The sequence below is a fragment of the Vipera berus genome (genome assembly GCF_964194415.1).
Source record: "Vipera berus genome assembly, chromosome: Z".
Lineage (NCBI taxonomy): Eukaryota > Metazoa > Chordata > Lepidosauria > Squamata > Viperidae > Vipera > Vipera berus.
Window position 1 is genome coordinate 97,438,987 of NC_138205.1, and position 26,523 is coordinate 97,465,509.

At 39.4% G+C, this 26,523-nt stretch overlaps 1 protein-coding gene across 1 annotated transcript in view; it reads left to right on the top strand.

Annotated features, from left to right (window-relative positions):
• The window catches only part of DGKB (diacylglycerol kinase beta), a gene marked incomplete at both ends in the record, with an annotated part of 346,918 nt that overhangs the window by 13,988 nt on the left and 306,407 nt on the right, over positions 1-26,523 (top strand). The window contains 3 exon segments of the mRNA XM_081346260.1: positions 7,138-7,212; positions 15,560-15,628; positions 15,632-15,679. Of these exon segments, the coding sequence (XP_081202386.1) occupies positions 7,138-7,212; positions 15,560-15,628; positions 15,632-15,679 (192 nt within the window).

The window sequence follows — 26,523 nt, forward strand, 5'->3', positions numbered from 1 at the left end:
ATTGCCTTTGATTAACACCTAAAAATTAACTGTGTAAGTGTTAGGGGATCTCTGGAGATCTCATAATATTGTAATTAGAAACTTCTATTAATTGGTTCCATTAAGTTCAGCAAGATGAAAAAGCAAATTAGTCTGGAACCATGATGCGATGGTTAAAAAAAGATAGGGTCCTAATATTAATCACTTTCTGAAGTACTTAACACTTTTATTTTTTCTTTTTATACTGATTAGTATAACATCAATATACATATTTTATTTAAGTAGGCTTCCAAGGATAAATTTATATTCTATTGCCTATTCCCAGCTGGTGTTCCAAAAAATCTACTTCGGAAGAGAACAATATTAAGTATTTATTATATTTTTATTACCTTATTTATTGTATTTTTCTATTGCCTTAAACTGCAATTCCAGAGAATATACATCATATTGTGTGTGAAACAGGAAGTTATATATGCAGTTTCTACTTTTACAACTTTAATTTAATTCATTACAAAAAAAAACTTCTGAATGAGGAAATAAAAAGAACAAGCATGGCAAAAAAAATAAATTTTCTATTTTTACTTTTAAAGTGACATTTGGAAATGAGATTAAGAGACTGGGTGAAAAGATGCTGCCTATGATCAGATAACAGAGAGTGTCCTGTCCTACTCACACATGCTCACACCACAAGTCTTTATTGAGACTTCAATAGCCCAAATGATATTCCCCAGGATTCCCCATACAGGAACCAGAGCAAGACCCAACGTGTCCAATTTTCCAAGTGAGCAAAAACACAAAGGAAACTAAGTAAAATACAAGGTCCAAAATATAAATCCCACAAGCCAAAATACAATTCCAAGACCCACAAGGCAAAGTCCAAAGTCCAGAAACAGAGTCAAGGGCGAAACTCCAAGGCAAGATACATGGTGGCTAAACAAATGCATGATGTGAAAGAATGCTCCACATGCAGAGATAAATAGCTGCCAGTTGATGCAACACATTAGGAGGAGTGAGGATACCTCCTTGCGAGTAGGCTTGCTTACCTCCATTGCACCTCTCTCCTCTTGGCCCTGCATGGAGGAGGCAGTTCTTCTTCATCCCTGATTATTGGTTGCAGTGCCTCTTCTCTGCCCTTGGCTTCTGGCTGGCCTTCTGAACCTCTTGGCTGCAGCTGTTCTTCCTTCCATTGTCAGTCAGCCACTCATCTCATTGCTCCTCCTGCCCTTCTGAAATTCCTGATCTCTTCTCCTCTTCTTCCCCATTCTCCTGGTTAAGAATCTGCCACATCTTCCAGACATGCCTCTCCTCCGCATGCCGCTCCCAAGTCCCTGAAACAGGCTTTTCCTTACTATGCGGGCACCCATGACAAAGCACACAGCTGCATAATGGCTGGATGGAACTTATATTAAGATTCTATTAATGTAGTTTTACAATAAAGTAGAATTAGCTTATCTGGCTGTATTTCCTGTCTGGTCTACCTGATAATGCTGACATTTCTCATAATTTTATTTATTTTATTTATTATTTTTATTTTATTTTATTAGATTTATATACCGCCCTTTCCCGAAGGACTCAGGGTGGTTTACAGGGTATTTTAAAATCAAACCAATACAAAATACAAAAGTTAAAAAACAATTAAAAAGATTACATTATCCCTTAAAAATAAAAACCCCAGTTAAAAATTCTCAGCCTCGGCCGGAGAGCTCAAAGAGCCAGGTCTTCAGGTCCCGGCGGAATGAACGAAGGTCAGGGGCAGTCCTAAGCTCCACGGGCAGCTGGTTCCAGAGGGCAGGCGCACCCACAGAGAAGGCCCTCTCCCTGGGTGTTATCCGCTGGCAGTCTTTTACCGCCGGCACCCTGAGAAGACCCTCCCTGTGTAAGCGCACTGGACGAAGGGAACTTGATGCTGGCAGCAGGTGTTCCCTCAAATAACCCGGACACAAGCCATTCAGGGCTTTATAGGTCATCACCAGCACCTTGAATCTCACCCGGAGGGCAACCAGAAGCCAATGCAGCTTGTGGAGTAGAGGTGTTACATGGGAGTATCGGGAAACCCCCATCACAACTCGCGTGGCTGCATTCTGCACCAGTTGAAGCCTCCGAGTGGTCCTCAAGGGCAGTCCCATGTAGAGAGCGTTGCAGTAGTCTAAACGGGAGGTCACAAGCGCATGAGTGACTGTGTGTAGGGCATCTCAGTCCAGGTAGGGTCGCAACTGGTGAACCAGGCAAACCTGGGCAAAAGCCCCCCTGGTCACGGCTCCTATATGGTCTTCAAAATTGAGCCGTGAATCCAGGAGGATGCCCAAGTTGCGAGCCCTATCAATGGGGGGTAACACCTCACCCCTCATCGTTAATGGTGGAATAATTTGGTTAACCCGAGATGCCGATATACACAGCCACTCAGTCTTGGCAGGATTGAGATGAAGCCTGTTTCTCCCCATCCAGACCTGGACTTTCTCCAGGCAACGGGACATCACGGCGAGGGCATTGCTGGGTTGGTTCGGGGTGGAGAAAAAAAGTTGGGTATCATCAGCGTACTGATGATACCCCACCCCGAAACCACGAATAATCTCGCCCAGCGGCTTCATGTAGATGTTGAACAGGAGGGGCGAGAGAACCGACCCCTGAGGGACTCCGCAAACTAGAGGCCTCGGGGTGGATCTCTGCCCTCCCGTCAACACCGACTGCGAGCGGCCCAGGAGATAGGAGGAGAACCACCGTAAAACAGTGCCTCCCACTCCCAGCCCCATGAGACACCACAGTAGGATACCATGGTCGATGGTATCGAAAGCCGCTGAGAGATCTAATAGGACTAGGACAGAGGAGCAACCCCTGTCCCGAGCCCGCCAGAGATCATTCACCAGCGCGACCAATGCCGTCTCCGTGCTGTGTCCGGGCCTGAAACCCGATTGGTACGGGTCCAGATAATCAGTTTCCTCCAGGAAGAGAGGAAGCTGATGCGCCACCACACTCTCAACAACCTTCACCAGAAAGCGAAGGTTGGAGACTGGACAATAGTTATTTAAAACAGCTGGGTCCAGGGCAGGCTTCTTGAGGAGGGGTCTCACCACTGCCTTCTTCAAGGCAGTGGGGAAGACACCCTCCTTCAAAGAAGCAGTTATTACTGCCTGGAACCAGCCTCGTGTCCCCTCCCGGGCCGCATAAACCAGCCAGGAGGGGCACGGATCCAACAAACAGGTGGTGGAGCTCAGCCTCCCCATGATCCTGTCCACATCATCAGGGGAAACAGGATTGAACTCAGTCCAGATGTCATGCTCAAGACCGTCTGATTTCTCCACATCATACTCCGCCCAGTCAGAGTCCAAGCTGGCCCGGATCTGAGTGATTTTGTCCATCAGATGATGACTAAACTCCTTGGCCTGTCCCTGTAAGGGATCCTCCCTCACCTCCTGGTTAAGAAGGGAGCGAGTCACCCTAAACAGGGTGGCTGGGCAATTATCTGCGGACGCATTGAGGGCGGCGAAGTAATTAGCCCTCGCCATCCTCATCGCAGCAAGGAATCAACTGGGCTGTGAGTGAGGGCGATGGGTATAGACCCAAGCGCCATCTGGAACTTTTCAGGGTCCATTAGGCGCCTGGGGCGGAACCATCTAGTTGGTTCCATTGCCCAGCAGCGGGGGGTGGCATAACGGAAGACCAGCCGCAGGAGATGATGGTCGGACCATGACAGGGGGGTAACAACTGGTAGACCCCCTCCCAAATCATCCAACCACTGTCCAGACAGGAACACCAGGTCGAGAGTATGTCCCCCCACATGAGTCGGGCCTTGAATTACCTGGGTCAGGTCCATGGCCATCATGGAAGCCATGAACTCCCGGGCTAGCTCCGATGACCCTCCCAGGGAAGGCAGGTTGAAGTCACCCAGCACTATGAGCCTGGGGAACTCCACCGCCAACCCTAAGAGGGTGTCGAGCAGCTCGGGCAGAGCTGTTGCCACACAGCTGGGCGCCTGGTATGTAAGCAACAAGCTCATCTGAACCTGAGAACCACATCTCAGGAGGAGGGACTCACTCCTGCCAATCTGGACAATGGTGGTCTCCCGTGGGCATAAAGTCTCCCTGATAACCACTGCCACCTCGCCGCCCCTACCCTGAGCCTGTGGCTGGTGTAGCACACAGAAACCTGGGGGGCATAACTTGATCAGAGGGACCCCTCCCTCCGAGCCCAACCAGGTTTCCGTTATGCATGCCAGATCCGCGCATTCCTCCTCGATAAGGTCACGAATGAGGGGAGCCTTATTGGCAACGGATCTGGCATTAAGGTAAACCAGCCGGAGCTCAGGGGCCTGATCACCCTCACCCCCAGGCAAAAGGGTGCTAACTGGAGGGTCGGAGCACGTCACCGCTCGCAAGTAGCGGGGGCGCAATCCCAGATGTCGATACGGCCCTCCGTGCACACACCTACTGCCATTCCCTATCATCGTGGGGATTTGAAGCCCCACCCCAACACATCCAGAACCAGCCGCCTCTAACCCAATCCCCGACCCGCCGGGACCCCAAACCGGCCCGGACTGAGTGCCAGTTAGTAATCCCCTCCCCCCTCACCCTCCCTAACCTTTTAAAATAACCGGCTAAAAAGTGGATCAGAGGCCTCTTAATACGTCTCCGCTCGAGGCCCCTATCTAAGCCCAACCACCTCTTGGTGTCCCAACAGTTGGGCCCGTCATTAAGGGGAGTGCAGGAAAGGGTGGCAGGTGGAACCCAGGAGGGAGAAACCCCCCTGAGGGCATACAAGTCAGCTCCAGAGTAGTGTAAGGAAGTCATACAATAATGACAAATGTCCGCATAGGGCTGATGTTAATAATGGTTAGTAATGGGTGGATCAATGGTGTTGATAAACGTAAAGTCCGGTAGGTGTATCACATTCCATTAGTCCAGCTCAGCTCTCACCTGAGGTGGAACTCAAGAAAAGAAACCCCAAGCGTCCTCTCACTACGGCTGAGGAATCTAGTCTGTCATGGACCGAGTAAGGGATCCTGGGGCAAACCTACCCCAACTGGTCTCTCACACCAGTGGGGCAGTTGATGAACAATCCAAGACCATCCTCCCACCACGGTCCAGTCCCAGGTCCAATCCAGCATATTAATGGGAAGCACTAGCCCCCAACCGGGCATTAAAGCGTAATTCTGGCCGATCTTCGGGCCACAGTAGTGCCTGCCAACCAGCATAAGGAGCAAATCCAGCAGATCCAGCAAATCCACGGCGGTAGGATGAAACCACGGCCAATTTCCAGGCCGGAAAGCCACCGCCGCCATTCGAGGGAGAGGAAGGGCTCCGCGTCACCGAAACAGCGCCAGCCAGCTGATCTAAGTCCCAACTCCAACCCAAGCCTCCGGATCGCTTGATCGTCACCGCTGTTCCTCCAACAGGCAGGGGACGTCCACGGCAAAAAGCTAAGAAAAGGAGCCTGCAAAACAGGCACTGGCCGATTCCAAGCAAGGAAGCCACCACCGCCACTCGGGAGGAGAGGGAGGGCTCCGCGCTGCCAAAAGCAGCACCCGCCAAACTGATACGAACCCCAGCTCCAAGCTGAGTCCTCGGATCGCCCGATCGTCGCCGCCGCTCCTCCGACAAGCGGGGAGTGCTCACGGCAAAGAAGCAACAAAGAAAACCGCAGGAGCCAGAGAGAGCCCGCAGCAAAATAAATAAATCTTCATTATTATTATTATTTTAATAAATTGCATGTTGATAAATTGTCTTAGCTACTGTTTCTATTCAGTTTGGCACTCAAATTGCTGTTGGATGCCATGGCCTTCTGAATCTTTACAAATCATAGAATTGTAAAGTTGAAAGCAATATTATATTGATTTTAGTCTAATCTCTATTCAGACCACTACGGTGGGAAGGTAACAGCGTTCCGTGCGCCTTTGGCGTCTAGTCATGCCGGCCACATGACCACGGAGACGTCCTCGGACAAGCGCTGGCTCTTCGGCTATGAAACGGAGATGAGCACCGGCCCCTAGAGTCGGAAATGACTAGCACGCATGTGCGGGGGAACCTTTACCTTTACCTTTTACCTATTCAGACAAATGTCCGAGACAAATGATTGTTTACCCTTTATTTGGAGAAATGGACTTCAGTTTCCATTCATTCTAAGCATTGGTCATTCTGGTTAGGTATGATGGGAATCTTAGAACATGATAATATTTGGAGTTTGCTATATTCTTAAAGAAACATCATCATTTTAGTCATTGTCTATCCACTGCAGGATGAAGGCCTCTTCCATGAGTTTCCAACCAATACAGTCCTGAGCTTTCTTTTGCCAATTGGGCCCACAATACTTGCTGATGTCATCACTCCATCTTGCTTTTGGTCTCTTTCTTGGATGCTTTTTATCAAGTGGAATCTATTCTTTGACTGCCTTGGTCCACTTGCCATCAGTTCTTCTTGCTATGTGACCAGCCCATTTTCCTTTCAATTCTTTTATTCTCTTGATGACACTGTATACTTTCATTTGATCTCTAATTCATGTGCAGGTCTTTCTATCTTGTCTTCTAATGCCAAGCGTGTATCTTTCCATGGCTCTTTGCACCACTTATAGCTTTTGTATCAATTATGAGGTTAGTGTCCATGTTTCACCGGCATACGTTAGAATAACACATTGATTGAAAACTCTTCAGGCATAATGGGAGGTTGTTATTGAAAATTACATTTAATGCACCATTCAATTTCCTTTATTATATCACCTTATATTAAGATCCATTGGCCAAAGTATAGTATTCTTAATTACTCTTTAGTAGTAATACTCTGAAACAACTCTTAAAGAATGGCTAGTATGATTCATAGATTAAGTTTTTTTGAAATGGCACAACTACCAGTTTTCAAAGGCAACTTACTTAAATGGTACAAGCTGTTGGGAAATGTGAATTAAAGCCAAACCTCTTTAGCTTATCTTGTTTTTTTTTAAGATTTTTTTTAAATTTTACATTATAAAATTATAGCTTAATTTTAGTCTGTTCTAAAGACTAATATTGTAATTTGACAATGCTATGTCTAAATTTAGCTATTTATAAATATTCCTAACCCAAAACATTATTTAAAGTATTAATTCATATTTTATATTATCATTTGTTTGAATTTTAGGAAAGAAAATGACTTTTAATTAACAAGATGCTTTGTGTGTTGCTTTTATATCTAGGAACTTGAAAACATCATTACTCAAATGATGCATGCTGCAAAATATCTTGAATGGGATGTCACTGAACTCAGTCCAGTAAGCATCAAGGCAGGTCAATTGTTTAGTTAGCAGTGGAAATATCTAAGAACAGTTCTATATAATTTGATTAAATTACTATTATGCTTATATCCAGTGTGTTTTTTGTAAGAAAAAAGGTGCTGGAACTCACATCTTGTTAATCTTTTATTTTAAAAATTATATATTCAGTTCTTAACATAAATTTAATTTCTTGTATTTAAGGCAAATGTTCATAGTAAATTTTACATTAAAAATTACAAAAATATTTTCAATTCACCAATAATTTTTTAAAATAAAGAAATTATTTACATTTTGCACATAGTCAGTCACTGTACACACACCCACACATGCCAGTTGTGTAACGAAACATAACGGTTGCCGCCCGCAGTAAGCACTTGGTGTGCAACCACACAACCAGTCAGAAGCCAAGCAGTGCCATCACAACCAGTGCAGACAAAGTACGCATGCATCGGACTCGACACACAAGCAGCCCACATGCACCATTTTAATGATTTTGCCACCGACCTGCTATGCTCGACAAGGCGATTCAAGTTCATGTGAACCAAACATCAATTTTTCAAAAGTTACTTTTAAAACTTGAAAATCTGTCAAAAAAAAAAAAAGGTGCCAGAGCTCTGTTCTGGTACATTCTATGACAAAAACAGCGCTGCTTATATCAGGTTCATTTGATTTCCTCCATGTTGAAATGGACTACAAAAAACTGGGAAAATATGTTTGAGCCTGAATATTGAAGATAAATAAATATGAGCAATCAAAGAAGCATCACTAGATCAATCAATAAGAGAATTTATTTTCTTAAAATAAAATGGATTATATTAATTCTTATGCAATTCAACTGCAGAAGAACAAAAGCATTTAAGCAGAACAAGCATTCAAGAAATTTCAAGTGGAAAGTTTGCTGATCAGTTGCTGAATGTAGTAAAAAGGATTAAACAATTATTTTTGTTTGATTAGTTTTTTACAAAAGGTATGCACATACAAGTTTTTTTGCCAGAGCACTTAATGCGGCTTGCAATTCATTGTAAATTTTTCTTTTTTTCTTTTTTTATTGAAGAGTTTTAAGATACATTTTTAAAAACATAAACTCCCTCCCTCCCCCTCCCCTCCCTCCCCCTCCCTCCCCCTCCCTCCCCCCTCCCCTCCCTTACCCTCCCCCCCCCGACTTCCCAGAGCTGAATACAGGGTATAAACTTACAACTTAAGCTAAAATATGCTAACTAAAAAGACACATTAAATTCCATCGCACTTTAACTCCCCTTAAACATAACTAAATTACTAACAAATAATGAATAACTAATAATACATCATATAAAACTAATACTTATTCAAATGCTAAATGAAACTTTTTAGTCCCATATTTATTCTGAATATATTCGATCCATCTTCTCCATTCCACAATGTATCTCTGTTGTGATTGTTCTTTCAAATATGCTGAAATCTTTGCCATTTCTGCCAGGTTTGAAACTTTCAAAGTCCACTCTTCTATAGTAGGCAGTTCCTCCTTCTTCTAATATTGCGCTACTAAAAGTCTTGCTGCTGTAATTAAATTCAACATCAATTTAGTATCTATGACAGTACAATCTGTGACGATACCCAACAGAAATAACTGTGGAGAAAGCCTTATCTTTTTCTTAAATATCTTCTGCACGTTCCACCAAATTTTAATCCAAAAAGCTTTGACGTTTTTACAAGTCCACCATATATGATAATACGTTGCATCCTCACAACCACACCTCCAACATTTAGGCTGGCAGTTCGGATACATACTTGCTAATTTTTTAGGGTCTAAATGCCATCTATAAAACATTTTATAAAAATTCTCTCTTAAATTTTGAGCCTGTGTAAATTTTACATTTCTGACCCAAATCTTTTCCCATGTATCCATTGTTATAACCTCCTGAAAGTTCTGGGCCCACTTTATCATACAGTCTTTAACAAGTTCCGTTTCTGAGTCAATTTCTATCAATGCATTATATATCCTTCTTATATGTGCTTGACCTTGATCTCTAATTTGTTTTACCAAATTTCCATCAGTTATTGAGATACCAACTTTCTGATCTTCTTTGCATCTTGCTTGTAACTGCCCATACTGGAACCATGTTTGTACTATCTTTCCTTCTTTTAAAATATTATATGGCCTTAGTTGCCATACATTCCTTTCTATCCTTAAAATTTCTTTGTATGTAATCACATCATGTTTAAATCCCACATTTATATTTTCTATTGCATGTTTAGGTATTGCCCAAATTGGTATTTTATAATTTAACTTATGTCGATATTTTTTCCAAACTCGCAACAGATCATACCTTAATATATGTAACTTAAAAACATTATCCACCTTCTTGTCATACAATAAATATGCATGCCAACCAAATAACAAATCATGACCCTCAATATTCAATAATCTCCCTTGTGTTAAATTAAACCAATCACTAATTGATGATAAAGCAGCAGCCTCATAGTATAATTTAAAATTGGGCATTTTAAGACCACCTCTTTCACATACATCTTGCATTATCTTAAATTTGACTCTTGGTCTTTTCCCTGCCCAAACAAATTTATTAATACCTTTCTGCCATTCCTCCAAATTTGAATCTTTTTTAAGTATAGGTATCATTTGAAACAAAAATAAAAATTTTGGCAAAACATTCATTTTTACTGCTGCAATTCTTCCCAATAAGGATAATTGCATTTTTTTCCAACTATCTAACTCTTTTTGTATTTTTAACCATAACAATTCATAATTATTTTTGTATAATTTTACATTTGAGGCCGAGAGATATACCCCAAAATATTTAATCTTTTTAACTATTTCAAATTCCGTTAGCTCTTCTAAAACAACCTTCTGTTCTATGGTCATATTTTTAGACAATATTTTAGTTTTTTGTGTGTTTATCTTAAATCCAGAAACTTTTCCACATGACGTTATTATCTCCATCAATTCTACAACTGAGTAAGTCGGTTGACTTAATGTAATAACCAAGTCATCCGCAAACGCTCTAAATCTATAATCTTGATCTCTTATTTTAATTCCCTTAATTTTATTTGAATCTCGTATCTTAATCAATAATATTTCCAATGTTAAAACAAACAACAAAGGTGACAACGGACACCCCTGTCTTGTACCCTTTTCAATATTACATGTTTCTGTCAAACTACCATTGACTATTATTTGAGTTGTTTGCTTCTGGTATATTGCCCTAATAGGTTGTAAAAAATTATCCCCAAACTTCATTTTCTCCAATACCTTAAATAAAAATTTCCAGTCCAATTGATCAAAAGCTTTTTCAGCATCCAAAAAGATCAGCGCTGCAGAGACCTGGTTATTTCTTTCCAAAAATTCCAATAAATCTACAATATGTCTCACATTATTCTTCATTTGTCTACCACTTATAAATCCTGTTTGATCACTATGAATCATTTGCTGCATTACCTTCATTAATCTATTTGCTAAAATTTTTGCAAATATAATCAGTATTTAAAAGCGATATTGGCCTATAATTTTTGGTTTGGGTAATATCTTGATCTTCCTTTGGAATCAGTGATATAAAGGCTGTTTTCCATGATGGAGGCACTTCTCCTCCCAATTGAATTGTTCTAAATAATTCTCTCAAAGGTTCCACCATTTCTAACTGTAAATATAATAGACGGCAGTCAAACCATCTGTTCCTGGTGCTTTCCCCACCTTTAATTGTTTAATTGCCAAAATAATTTCTTCATTATTTATCAATTGATTCATCCCTTCCCTTTGCTCTTGTGTAAGAACAGGAATATTAACTTCTCGTAAATATCTATCTATATCTACATCTTGAATCTTATCCCTAACATATAACTTAAAATAAAACTCAACAAAAGCCTTTTTAATAAGATTCTGCTGAAACACCACTTTACCCTTGTACTCTATCCCTTGTACAGGGATAAAATTTAATCTTTTTTAAACTTGGTTTTTAACTTTTGTATTTTTGGTTTTTAATTACCCTGTAAACCGCCCTGAGTCCTCCGGGAAAGGGCGGTATATAAATGTAATAAAATAAATAAATAAATAAATAAATATTCTATCTATATTATGTGACCTTTGTTTCTTCCTTAACAAGTAAGCTAACCACCTACCCGGCTTATTAGCATTACAAAAAGTATTGTGTTTAACATACCATAAATTGGTTGCCACTTGATCTGCCATCAACATATCAAACTGACCTCTTAATAAAGTAGTTACCTCTTTAATCTACCTATCAGATGGATTCAAAATTAAAGCCTTCTCTTTCCTCTTAATTTTCTCCTCTAATTCTTTTCGTTTATGTTCCAGTTTATGTCTATGTTTATTATTCAAATATATTAACACTCCTCTCATATAAGCTTTGCTTGCATCCCAAACCATTTCAATAGAAGTACCCTTGTACATATTCATATCAAAAAATTCTTTCATCTGTTTTTTACACTCTTCCACATTTTCTTGATATCTAAACAAATTTTCATTTAGTCTCCAAGACCGCTTGTCTCCATTGTCTTTTTCTATTTCCAACCATACTGGACTATGATCTGATATAGTTCTTGGACATATCTTAATCTTCTTAATCCTAGAAAAAAAATCATTAGTAATTAATACAAAATCAATCCTGGAAAAAGATTGGTGCCTATTGAAAAAAGGTAAAGTCTTTTTCTTGTAAATTTCTTTCTCTCCAAACATCTCTCAGTTCCAAATTGTCTTTCATCTCAAAAAAAGATTTAGGCAATCTAGCATGACTTGGTATACTTCTAAAAAAATTAAAACTTCTTGCTCAGCAACTGTAAATCTGTTGTTATAGAAGGCTTGGATGGCCACATTTCTAATTGATATCTTTGTAAAATAAACCACCACATCTCAAGGTAACTTTATTTGTCTTGCAATCCAAGAATTAACACGAAATATTTTGTCTATATCCCCCATAATATCTTCTGCTGGATGCTCCAAAACCGGTTCAAGGGCTTGTGCCAATAATTCTTTCAAATCTTCCTTAGGATCTTCTTTCAAACCTCTGATCCTCACAGCAAACTCCATATCTCTATATTGTATCATAACTACATCATCATCAACCTTTTCCATCACATTTTCAGCAACCAACATTTTAGCATCTAATCTCATATTGTTTTGACTGAGCTCTTCCACACGATCATCCAGACGCTCAATACAAACTGCAAGCCCTTGAAATGCAGCCAAAATGTCTGCTTTTATTTCAGTATTCTTCTCCTCAATAAGTTCAGCTATTTGTTGGGATTGTGTTTTTAAAGCATCTTGTAAAGCATCTTGTAAATCTTTTATTGTTAATGCTGGTGCGGGTGTGGGTGCCACTGGAGGAGGCATCAAAGCCTGTAACGAAGAATGCTCAACTGGTGAAGCACCAGCACTTCTAGGAACTTTAGTTAGTTTAGAAGCCATCTTAACTCCCAGTTAATTTCTATTATGCACTTTCACTTTCCACACTGCTTGCAGCTTTTTCTCTCAAAGTATTCAGAGTTAAAGTTCAAATACTTGCTATTACAGTATTCTCCTGCACAGCTCTGCCTGCATCCAGGTAATCCACAATTAATTATTTTTTTTATTGAAAAGTTTTTCAATACATTTTATCTTTAACAAAACAACCCCTCCCCACCCCCACCCCCCCTTCCCAACCCAACCCAACCCTCCCCCCTCCCCTTCCCCCCTCCCCGACTTCCCAGAGCTAAATACAAGGTATAAAAGTAAAAAACAATCATAAACTACCATATGCTAACAACAATAAACTATTAGGTCTATCGCACTTTAGCTCTTATAAAATGACTACAAGCAATATAAATGTCCCATCAATACTTATTCAAATGCTAAATGAAACTTTTTAGTCCCATATTTATTCTGGGTGTAATCAATCCATTTTTTCCACTCCACGATATATCGTTGTTGCGAATGGTCTTTCAAATACGCCGAAATCTTTGCCATTTCCGCCAGGTTAGAAACTTTTAAAGTCCATTCCTCTATAGTCGGCAGTTCTTCCTTCTTCCAGTATTGCCCTATTAAAAGTCTTGCTGCCGTAATTAAGTTCAACATCAACTTAGTGTCCACAACAGTAGTATCAGTAATAATGCCCAGTAAAAACACTTGTGGACAAAACTTTATCCTTTTCTTAAATATCTTCTGCATATTCCACCAGATTTTAATCCAAAATGCTTTAACCTTTTTACAGGTCCACCATATGTGAAAATACGTTGTGTCTTCGCCACCACACCTCCAACATTTAGACTGGTAATTCAGATACATACTTGCTAGCTTTTTGGGATCTAAATGCCACCTATAAAACATTTTATAAAAATTCTCTCTTAAATTTTGAGCTTGCGTAAATTTTACGTTTCTCACCCAGATCTTTTCTCAAGTATTCATTGTAATAACTTCTTGAATGTTCTGAGCCCACTTTATCATGCAATCTTTAACAAGTTCTGTTTCTGAATCAATTTCTATCAATGCAAGATATATCCATTTGATATGTGCTGGACCCTGATTTCTAATTTGCTTTACCAGATTTTCATCAGTCATTGAAAAACCAATTTTCTGGTCTTCTTTCCACCTGGCCTGTAGTTGCCCATACTGAAACCAAGTTTGAACAATCTTTTCTCCTCGTAAAAAGTTATACGGCTTCAAACGCCATACATTCCTCTCCAAACTTAAAATTTCCTTATATGTAGTCACATCATGTTTGAACCCAACATTTATGTTTTCTATTGCGTGTTTCGGTATTGCCCATAGAGGTATCTTGTAATTTAACTTATGTCTATACTTTTTCCAAACTCGCAACAAAGCATGTCTTAAAATATGCACCTTAAACACATTATCTACCTTCTTATCATACAATAAATATGCATGCCAACCAAATAACAAATCATGACCTTCAAGATTTAATAATCTCCCTTGTGTTAAGTTAATCCAATCACTTATCGCTGACAATGCAGCAGCTTCATAATATAATTTAAAGTTGGGCATTTTAAGACCACCTCTTTCACGCATATCCTGCATAATCTTAAATTTAACTCGTGGCCTTTTCCCTGTCCAAACAAATTTTTTAATACCCTTTTGCCATTCCTCCAAGTTTGAATCCTTTTTAAGAATAGGTATCATTTGAAATAAGAATAAAAATTTCGGCAAGACATTCATTTTCACTGCTGCAATTCATCCCAATAAGGACAATTGTAATTTTTTAATCCACAATTAATTATTGAAAGCAGGGATGGTTGCAGTGTCCTGCTCTGCTCCAAAGCCTTGAAACAGAGAAGTCCCAGAGTCCAGAGCAAATTCAGGCTTCGGGGGGGGGCTCACATCCTTCAACCACCAGAATTTAAGTTCTGGTGGTCTAGGGGAGCTCTACCCCTACCTAAATGCTCACCCCCCCTCTTCTCCCAAGGAGAGGGTTTCTGAGCCGCCAAACAGCTGATCATCACTGTTTTTAGTGGCTCCACGGAAAACAACGGGGCTGATGGCCGAAACGGCCACCATCGATGGAGCCTTGCCACCCGGAAGTCGTAAATTTTTCATTTAAAAAGAATACAAAGAGATTTTTTTTCATGCTGTTATATATTTACCATGGAGAATTCTCACAGATTACGTGCAAAACACCTTGGATGAAATTTATCGAATCATTTTTGCCTCTATCACAGACTAAGAAAGATGTATTTGCTACATATTGTGCAATCCAGTTTATTTTTTCAGTATGTAAGTTGAATTTGGGTGTAACATCAAGGCAACATTCCCACTTTAATTTAATTGAAAATTACTTTTCCTCTGTTAACATTAAGTATATAAATATTGTATACTGTAAATATTTTGAAAGCATTTAAGGGTTTTTTAAACCATATTTCTTCTAATAAAAATATATTTTAATTTTAGAGATAATATTTAAATAAATACTGCTACAACAGAGATAGACAAACTTTTTTTAATGTGGCATCATGCAATTTGTTTTGATGGTACAGGTACACATTACACGTAGAGTGAAATTTCATGAGAATGCCAACTCATGCGGTATAAGTTTTCTTGCCTCAGTATCACATATTCTTGTCTATAAAATCTTGTGACATTTGGCAATCTTGTTAAACTTTCACCCTCCTGTGGATGATACAATCTATTTAGTGCGATATTTTCAAGATGTACATTAAAACAACACTAAGGTTGTAATGATGTACATCACTGGATTTATTTTGATTATACAGAGGTACTTCCTGATATTTTAATATGAGAATATTTTAGTGATATTTAGTGACATATTGTCTTCTATTTTCATGTGAAACAAGTATTAATTTTTACATATTATTTATATCAAATGTACTTTTTTAATTCAATCAGATTCTTCATGAGATGAAGGAAGAAATTGATTATAATCATGATGGCACAGTTTCCTTGGAAGAATGGATCTAGGGGGGAATGACTACGATCCCACTTTTAGTGTTGCTTGGATTAGAGAATGTAAGACTCATCATAGTGGTAATAAACTCTTAAACTTAAAAAATGTATGCATTCTAGCATTTTGGATGCACAAATAAATAAATACTAAATTCATGAAAGAAGAGGATAACCCTATCTTAGAAATATTTCTTCTCCTGGTACAGTCCTCAACCTCCCTGTTTAAATTGTATTATGGTGGCAATCCAAAAATAACTATTGTTACAAATCTGAAAAACTGTATCTTAAAAACTTAATTGATTTTAATATTTTTTCTTCTAAAGCAGGGGTGTCAAACTCAATTTCATTGAGGGCCACATCAGCATTATGGTTGCCCTCAGGGGGCCGGGTGGGTGTGGCCAGGAGGGTGTGGCCGGGTGGGCATGGCCATCTCAATGCTGCTCACTCAGCGCAGCTGACTCGAGATACCTGGGTCAGGAGAGAACAAGTTGCACCGACTAATTTGATGTGGGGACATCTCATTGCCCCACAAGCTCTTCACCTCCCCAAACTTCTGCAGCCAAGCATGTGCACATGTACACGCACTGTATTCCACGTTTAGGGGCTTTTATCCACAGAGGATGGAAAGGGCCTTCTTCCCAAGCCCAGGCATGATTGGTAGTTTGTTAGCTCAGATGTAGATAGCCTCCTAGTCTCCAAGCTTGAAGTGTGTATGTGTGTTTGTGTGTATGTGTGTAGTTTCCTTCTTCTGCCTTGACAGATCTCTGGAGAGCAAGAGGAGGCAGGGGAGCAGCACTTCCCAGTCCTTCATGAGGGAGGCTGGCCCTTCTTGAAAGGGAATCCCCATTTCTAATTATGCATGGTAAGGATGCTGGCTTGTTGGAGCAGCCTTCCCTCATGCAGCTTCCCTGCCACCTTCTGCTCCTCTCCAGAGATCTTTCAAGGCAGAAGAAATTGGAGGAAACTGCTTTCTGGAAACTTTCACCACATCAAGCATCATGGTTGCCTTCAAAGGGCCAGTTGCATGTAGGACTATTGTATCATATTAGTTCAGATGTGTATTATGTCTAAGAGTGGGGCAAAAAGGAGTAAAATTTCAAATATGAACAAATAAATTATTTATTTCAAATAAATCTGCAAAAACACATTTAAAACAAAGAAAAAAACAAGCTTTTTAGTTCTCATGCCATTTTGTCCGAACTGGATGTTTGGCATCTTTTCCTGGCTACAAGTTCATCCATGTTTGGGGATAGGTTTTGAGTGGTGGATACTCTCAGGATAGAGTGGAGGTGTGCATCCGTGAGCTGACTTCTGTGTGCGCTTTTGTTCACCCTCATGATGGAGAAAAGTTGCTCACAGAGGTATGTACTCCCAAACATGGAGAGCATTCGAGCAGCTTGTAGGTGGAGTTGGGGCATTGTTGCAGGAATGAACCTGGTGAACTGTGCGGGTCCTACAGAATCGTACTTTCCCTTCAGTGTGCTATTACATTGGAGTTCTATCAGCTCCATCTGGATATTTACAGGAGCGCTGTCCACTTCGACTGAAAATGGATTGCTGAGCAGTCCAAAACTGATTTTCTGTTTTTCAAAATCAGCAAAGTGATGTGTAAATTCCATTTGAAGTGTGCTCAGTTTATCAGCAAACTCAGCATTTGAGAAGGCAGTAGTGGAGACCTTGTTTTTTATTGTTTGGCAACTGGGAAAGTGACTCAAGTTTCCTTGCTGCATGTGAATCTCCCACAGTTGCAGCTTTACTTGAAAAGCTTTCACAGCATCGTACATGTCTGTGATCACACGGTCCCGTCCCTGAAGCTGTAGGTTTAGTGCACTGAGATAATTAGTAATGTCACATAGAAATGCTAATTCACACAGCCACTTTTCATCCTTCAATTCCGTGCAGTCTTTTCCTTTGCTTTCGACAAATTTCCATGCGTAATTCAAAAAATCTATTGAGCACTTTCCCTCGACTTAGCCATCGCACCTTTGTGCGATAAGAGAGATCACCAAGTTCAGAATTTATTTCTTCAAGAAAAGCAGTTTGAATTGATTGATTGAATCTTTTTAGTCCCACTTTTTTTTGGAACTGGGAGGAGGCTGCCTGGGCTCTGGCCAATGAGCTGTCGAGGGGCTAATGAGCTGCAAATGTTGCTGGGCTCCACCAGCCCATGTGCACTTGCCTCCTACTGAGCAAGTGCTCAGCCCGGCCGGTGCCAAGGTGGTGGGGGCCGGACTTTTGTAATTTCCAGGAGAGTTGTGCGAGCTGGATTCAATCATATGGTGGGCCGTTTGTGGCCCGCGAGCCTTGTGTTTGACATGTCTGTTCTAAAGAATTAGAATTGCAGGGTTTGTTTTCAAAGTAGACATAGCTTGAAAATGCTAATAGATCTCTATAAAAAGTCTGTGTGTTTGATTACATGTTCAAAAAAATCTAGTTTATGCAACATTTTAACATCCATTTCTGTTTTTTCATGCAAATATTGGTAGAATAAATATTATTTCCCCACTTCCAGCTCTTGAAAATGAGTCCAATCAAATCAGGCCCAGATTCACTTGAATTGGATTGGCTATTTCCATTTGAATCTGACTTCAAAATTTAAGAGGATTATCCTTATAGTGAAGCAGATTAATCAATTTATTGATTTATTCTTAACCAGAATCCTTCTGATTTGAAGTTTTATATTAAAGTGTTGAAACAGGTTGATTGAAATAGGTTGATTCATTTCAACAGTATTCTGGATCTATAATTCATAAAAGAACATTTTATTGTTTGCATGTTTACAAACATATACTCATGATTTATTTATTTCAAAATGTGAATTGTATTAGTGAGATATATTTGTATTAATGGGATATATATGTTTATTGTTAGAAATGGTAAAAACAATAAAAGCAATCATTTATAAAACCTAAAAATCAAGTGTCTTAGCTTTCGCTGGTCCACTGCCAGCGTCATCAGAGTAAGCATTAGGGGGTGGGGAGTTTGGGGGGTGGGGAGTTAAGTCAACCTAATTGACTCCACGTTCTACCCATTGATCATGTAATGGGCCCACCTGTTCTAATTAACCGTAGTTGCTCTAGTTGTCCCATATCTCTTTGTTCACATTTTGATCTTGTCACCCTCTTTCTTCCCATCGTTCCTTTCCCTGTCTGTTCTATTTTACCCATTCTGGTCAATCCTGCCTTCCCTCGCTGTGTCTCATCCCCTGGTATGCATGCCAATTCTGGGGGTACCTCTCTCCCTTTTTCTGTCTTCTCCACCTGCTTTTCCCATGCTCGGCTGTGTAGTGTTACAGCCGATCTATCCTCCAATCTTCCCCTTCCTGTGACCATTACAGGCTGTGAGTCCCGGTCCGACAGTATACATGTCCTTCCATTATCACTCCACCATTCCTCCTCTAGTGCATCCACTTGTCACACCTGCTTTCCGTTGTCCATTCTAGTTGGTCTCATCCTCACCGGCTGCTCTTCACACATAGGTGTGCAGCGCTGGAGAGATGGCCAAACGGATCAAAACCAGAATCCATGAACATAAGTTGGCCGTCAAAAGGCAAAAACAGTACTCACAAATATGGATGCATATGGTCAGCAATGACCACTCTTTTGACTTCATGGAGGCAGAGGCTATTGCTCAGGATGCCTCTAAAGGAGGTTGTCTGCTTAAGGAAGCCTGGCTGTCAGACATACACTCAATCAATCATCATATAGAACTACCACCAGTTTACCAGGCATTGAAAGCACACGAACAGCAACTAAAAACATTGCCCATGCTTGGAAAGAGAGGAGCCAAGGAAGATCAAAACCATACGACCCATGTAAGGGAGAGAAGACCAGATACACAACAGCCTGCTGACATTGGAGGAAGGGAACAAGTAAGGAGTAATCCAGTGATAACTCCCAACAGCCGGATATGGATGGGGCAAGGAGAGAGAGGATCACATCCAACGTATGTACGAATTGATGGAGGGCGACTGGAAGAAATAGGATTGATTGGGAGTGGTGATGAAGGGCAGGAACGGCAGGAGAGTGGAACTAACACATTGATATGATCAACCTGAAGGCCAGAGGAGACCTGACAGACCAGGTGGAGTGAGGCAAGAGCTATCGGAGGAAGAATGACGAATGAATGAGGGCAACACAACTCTCAAGGAAGAGGAGGAGCAGGATGAACAATAACCTGTTTGGGTGATGGAGAAAGGCGAGGAATGATCCAGCAATAACTCTTGCCGATCGGGTATGGACGAGGCAGGGAGGAAAAGTGCTACAATGCGTGCACACACCTATGTGCAAAGAGCGGCCAGTGAGACCGACTAGAACGGACAAAGGAAGACAGGGGCAACAAGCGGATGCACTAGAGGAGGAATGGTGGAGTGATAATGGAAGGACATGTATACTGTCGGACCGGGACTCGTAGCCTGTAATGGTCACAGGAGGGGGAAAATTGGAGGATAGATCAGCAGTAACATCACACAACCGAGTGTGGGAAAAGCGGGTGGAGAAGACAGAAAAAGGGGGAGACAGACCCCCAGAGTTGGTATGCATACCAGGGGATGAGACACAGTGAGGGAGGGCAAGACTGACCGGAATGGGTAAAACAGAACAGGCAGGGAAAGGAACGATGGGAAGAAAGAGGGTGACAAGATCAAAATGCAGACAAGGAGACATTGGACAAGTAGAGCAACTATGGTTAATTAGAACAGGCAGGCCCATTACATGATCATTGGGTAGAGCGTGGAGTCAATTAGGTTTATAACTAAACTCCCCACCCCCTAATGCTTACTCTGATGATGCTGGCAGTGGACCAGTGAAAGCTAAGAGAGTCGATTTTTAGGTTTTATAAATAATTGCTTTTATTGTTTTTACCATTTTTAACAATAAACAGCTGTTTTATAGTTATCCCAGAGTTTGAGGATTCATATATATATACATACACACACACACACATACACACACACACATACACGTATGTGTGTGTGTGTGTGTGTGTATGTGTGTAAATTTTTTGGAGCTAGTCGTTTCGAACTCTAGGGGCCAGTGCTCACCTCTGTTTCAAAGCCGAAGAGCCAGCATTTGTCCGAGGACATCTCCGTGCTCATGTGGCCGGCATGACTAGATGCCAAAGGCGCACAGAACACTGTTACCTTCCCACCGTAGTGGTCCCTATTTTTCTACTTGCATTTGTACGCGTTTTTGAACTGCTAGGTTGGCAGAAGCTGGGACGAGTAACAGGCGCTCACTCTGTTACACGGCACTCAGGATTCGACCCACCAAATTGCCGATCTTCTGATCGACAAGCTCAGTGTCCTAACCCACTGATCCACCGCGTCCCTATATATATATATATATATATATATATATATATATATATATATATATATATATATATATATATATATATATATACACACACACACACACACACATACATACATACATACATACACACATACACGTGCACACCGTGCACACACACACACATATCCAATGCATCTCATTTTTGAGATATATAAACTATATACATAGAGGCATATATATTATTACTGGTTTAAATAAAAAAGCAGGTACAACCTTTTATTCTCATAGCCCTTTAATTATTCTTTTTTGTTTGTACTTTTCCAGTTTCTCAGCAGGCCAAGTTCATACTGAAATAAATGAAAAATCTGTCTGCAGAACAGCTGCAAAATTAACTGATAATAATAGTAATAATTATTATAATTGCACTGATTTGCCACCCTTACTACTGCAATTAGGATGTAGAATAAAATTAAAATTCAATACAATTGCATTTAATTGATTAATTAACTAAATCATATTTACATAATGCAACTACTGTCATATTTTTCCTACTATGCTATTAATAAATGTCAATAGAAAACATACAGATCAAAACTCACAAACTTAATTATATTCATTTTTCCTCATATTTACTAAATAAATCCTTACATGCTTCCTTATACAAATATAAATTCTTCAACTTTTTGTGAGATTTCCAGCATTATAAACACAATTTATTTACATAGTCAAATATATTGGGTGTTACATGCTAGTAGAAAAACACAATTTGCATTCTAGACAAATGCCCAAGTTCTTTGATTTGAAATTATTGAGATCAAATAAGTTTCTTTTGAAAATGATATTACATTATTTACTAAGGCTTCCACACTGAAAAATCTTAATGGGCTCCAGCCAGTTTATAGTTCTTTGCTTGAAATAATGTCAATGGATTATGAAGGCTAATCAATTTGACAATGGACATCCTTGCTGGACAAAATAACAGTAGAAGGGCATTTCTCAGAAGTGATGCTTTTTATATGAAATATGTGTGGCAGCTGTGTATTGGAGAATGCAACTGCTGCAGATTTTTGTTAGAAATAAGACCATTAGGTTACTGTTGATTCCATATGGTTTCTGGTGATATTGGAGATACTAAATATCTGTTAGTATTCAATATTCTTAGAAGGCTGGTTACGCTTCTAGCTCAAGAAAGGTCTTCTTCACCCCTGACACTACACTAAGCCTAATGTATTGGGTAAGAATAGTCATTTGAATTCCACATGCCATAGAGCAGGCATGTCAAACTACTGGCCCATGGGTTGGATGCTTCATGCTGAAACTGTACCCACCCCATTGCCGGCAATGGGGAAAAAGTCCCGATATATCATGCAACATCACTTGACATTGCGAGTTTGACATGCCTGCCATAGAGTGAGGCTATATAGTTTGGACCAAGTGATCTTGTATGGGATGATTTTTATGCCAATTGGAAGGCCAGTTTGTTCTAATGGTTAAGACACCAGACTAGAAAGCAAGAGACTGTGAGTTCTTCTGCCTTTGCTGGGAAAGCCAGCTGGGTGACTCTGGGGCAGTTACTGTCTTTCATCCAATTCACTTCACAGGTTGTTGTTGTGGGGAAAATAGGAGGAGGAAGATGTGCTGGATATGTTTGCTCCCTTGAGTTGTTGTAAAAACAATAAAGGCAGGATATAAATAAACAAAATAATATCACTTGAATTTGCCTTGAGTTGGACTCTGAGTGGATGGGTCAAATTGAGAGAGTCAAACAAGGCTGGAACTAATAGTTCTGAAAAAACTATTCCACACTGTTTCCCCAATCTGATGAATATGTGCAGGAAACCATTGGATGACATCATTGGCTAGTTTAACATAAATAAAAAACTCCCTTTTTACAACCATGTAATCCCTTATTTCAGGGTAGAGTTGGGGTGACTGGATGGATCTGAGCATTTACTGACCTTCCTATGCCACACAGTATTTTTTATTTGCGTCCTAGGAAAGAAACATCTGCCATTACCTAGGATTGAACTCTTAACCTTCTGAGTGGGAGGCAAGCATCTTCACCATTAAGCAACCATGCCACTCTAGTTAAACATAAATATGTAGACGAAATACAGTTATATCTTTCAAACGCTGGCAAGTCAAGTGAGCAGGTAGAAGCTGTGGCCAAGACAGGTACCCTTTTTGAACAGGAGGACCTTCAGATACAAATATGTGACTTGTCATCTCATGTTTGGATTACTGCAATGCACTGTACTTTGCTGCCCTTGAAAGCCACCCAGAAATTGCCGCTGATCCACAATGTTCTTTTGGGTCTTTTAGTTTGACTTTAGTGTTGTACTTTGCACTTGGTTCCATTAATTAATTAATTAATTAAATTTCTATAGAACTTTTAGAACAACTGTTGTTTCTTCTGCTCTGTTGTATTTTCTTCTAATAAGTAGGCTTTTCTGTTTGTTTTAATCCACCCAAATTTGTTTGAGAGTTGATGAAGTAATAATGTATGTGTTTGTGACACTGAGCTGGACTTGAAAAAGATGTCATTATTTGTCTCTCTGTATATTTCAGAATCCTTCTGAGCTGCCTATTTCCTTATTAATTTATTTCTTAAACATGTCTATGTAAAAATCCTCCACAAGTTTTCAAAAACATCTATTTTAGTTTGGTAAAAAAAGAATATACAGCTTTTTAAAAAGCGCAGTAATTTTTGGAGTGAATATGTTTGGAATTTCAACTGAGTTTTCTCCACAACCTTTTCTCCACTAGATGTCAGGGTTGAATTGCAGCAGTATTTTGCTATAATGTGTTATTTCAAAAGCTGTAAGAAATACATTAGTGATGTTACCTTATAATCAACCAAATGAACCTTTACACAGATGACTCTTTAAAAAGGAAAAAAAAATACTTAAGGAAATTTAGGCCGAAGTATAAATTTGGCGTCTAGTCATGCCGGCCACATGACCACGGAGACGTCCTCGGACAAGCGCTGGCTCTTCGGCTTTGAAACGGAGATGAGCACCGGCCCCTAGAGTCGGAAACGACTAGCACGCATGTGCGGGGGAACCTTTACCTTTACCTATAAAAAAAAATTCAGCTGAATTGGTCCATAAAGAATGGTCTAGCTAAGCAAGATTATTGCCACAATGATTGTCAATGTGCATTCCCTAAGGAACACTCAATCAACACTGCTTTGTTAGATCATAAATTTGGCTAGAATAATGGAGAGTCCTACTTCACTTGGCAGGAAATATATTTAAAGCACTGTGTCTACATGTTCAATATAAATACCTAAGGCTTATATACTATATAGTAAATATTATGAACACTGCTTGTTTAGTATTGAAAAATGTTAGCAGTATGTGCTTTTTATTCCAGTTTGAAAATGAATAATTCTGTGATGAAGATTTTCCACAGATATTATAAAAGTGTGAAGAATCAAAGACCACAGAGTTTGTCCAGAGAAGACATTCACAAGACATTCACAAAATTTTAATGGGGGGGGGGGCGGTGGTAAAGCCAATATTCTGTCTATAACCAATTACTTTTATTCTCATCTGTATCCTTTTTGGGAAAACTAGGAAACATTGATAAAAAAATTAAAATTAATTGGGTACGAAAGCTAATCACTAAACTGTCTCTGAACAATAATAGCCAAAAATTACTTAATCAGAACATATTGCTTCATTGCTATTCTTTGGGTTTTCCACAAGAGGGAGCATCTGCAATTCTTTTAGAGAATTTTCAGAAACTATTAGAGGAAGATGTAATAAAAATAATATGCTAACATATGTATAACTGGGATGTGTGTGTGTGTGTGTGTGTGTGTGTGTGTGTGTGTGTGTAATATTAAGATTTAGTTTTAATAACCTAAAGAAACTTCTTCATTTTTATTTGAAATAATACTAAATGTAAAGCATGATTGTAAAGCCTTCTTAGCAATTTTCATACAATATAATAAAAGTACCCTGTTTACAGAATTGAAACAGTATTTTATGCACACTCACAGACACACACAACAAAGAGACACATACAAACACCTGAGTCCCATTGATATCAATATCCCCAAGTTTATTTGCATAGTAGCACTATCAGATGTTCTAAAACATCTATTAGAATCTGTAGAGTGGTAGCCACATGTACCACCCTAACTATTTACAGGGCTTTTTTTGTCATAGAACGCTCAGAACAGAGTTTGGCACCTTTTTTGGATGGAACCTTGTAGGGTAGGCAAGGCGAGTTGTATGACATGTGTGAGTTTTGGCACCTTTTTCTTTTAAAAAAGCAAGTATTAGGTGCCAGTAACAGGAAAAGGAGTTGAGTTCAAAGCACTAAAAGTTTATTACATGCTACCTTCACAAGAATTTGACCTGCAACAATCAAGCCAAATTGATAGATAAGGGTCAATGGAATTCAAGGAAAGCTGGACTGGGTTTTCTTGTGGAAACACAATGACTCCAAACCAATGACATGTTTAGTCCCACCCTAAAGTTTAGCCTGCTCATCTCTTATAGCAAATAAAGAAGATCTTACTACTATTTATCATCTTTTCAAAGCTGAAAAAAAGAAGTTGACTTGTACTTTGTAACACAAGTTACAAAGTTGTGTATGTGGATTTTAACAATTTTAACTGTTTTGGATTTTGTAAGCCACTCAGTCTTCTGGAGTGGGGAGCCATACCAAATCAAATAAATTGTATTAAATTAAATTGAGAATTCATTATATTTCTCTGAATGCACTTTGCAGGGTTTCTGTTGAGTTAAGTGAATATGTTGTATAAACAGTCTTAACTATTTCTTTAAATTGAAAAAGGAAAAAATAACTCAACCATTAACTTCAGTATATAATGTCCCAGTGTCCAAATATGTATCCAGAGATTGAACACTCAGATTTGGAAATAACTGATTGCATGATTGCACAGCGTTATATTTTTGAGGCATGAAACAGTTTTGTTACCAGGAATGCTTTCAAATCCATGTCAATTGGCTATGAATTAAATGTTTTAGTGTAGCAGTTTGGCTCATGCACATTTCCAGTAAGCTTAACAAGTAACAAGTAAAACTATTTCCATCCGGAAGGAACTACACAGAATATGTTTTTATAATATGAGATAGTATAAAAAATCCATATCATAGTATTGGCATTTGGCAGATTACAATCTCTGAGTTAAGAAAAACAATTTATGGCAACCCAAGGGGCTTTATATCACCAAAAATGGTGATAGTATTTTCCTTCCTTGAACAACAAATGACTAAAGCTGTACAATATTTTCATGAACAACTGAAGCTGTGCATTTTTAATATACAGCCTACTTTTGGTTTTCAGCAGTTCTTGAAAACAGTGTATAATTTCAGAGGTTTATTAGCTTAAGGAAATAAAATGCAGTCTGCCATTTTTAATAATAGGAAATCCATTTGTAAATACCAGTTCCAATTTACTTACAAATATGAGTTAAAGACAGACTTAGGAATGAAACCTATTTTTAATCTGGGGACTGGTTGTAAACATTTTTAAAAAGTTGATACATAAGTAAAATGTATATTATAGTAAAGCAACATTTTTTGATGAAATAGTAGAATACAAAATCTATATAACAAAATACATTTTAAAAAAGTT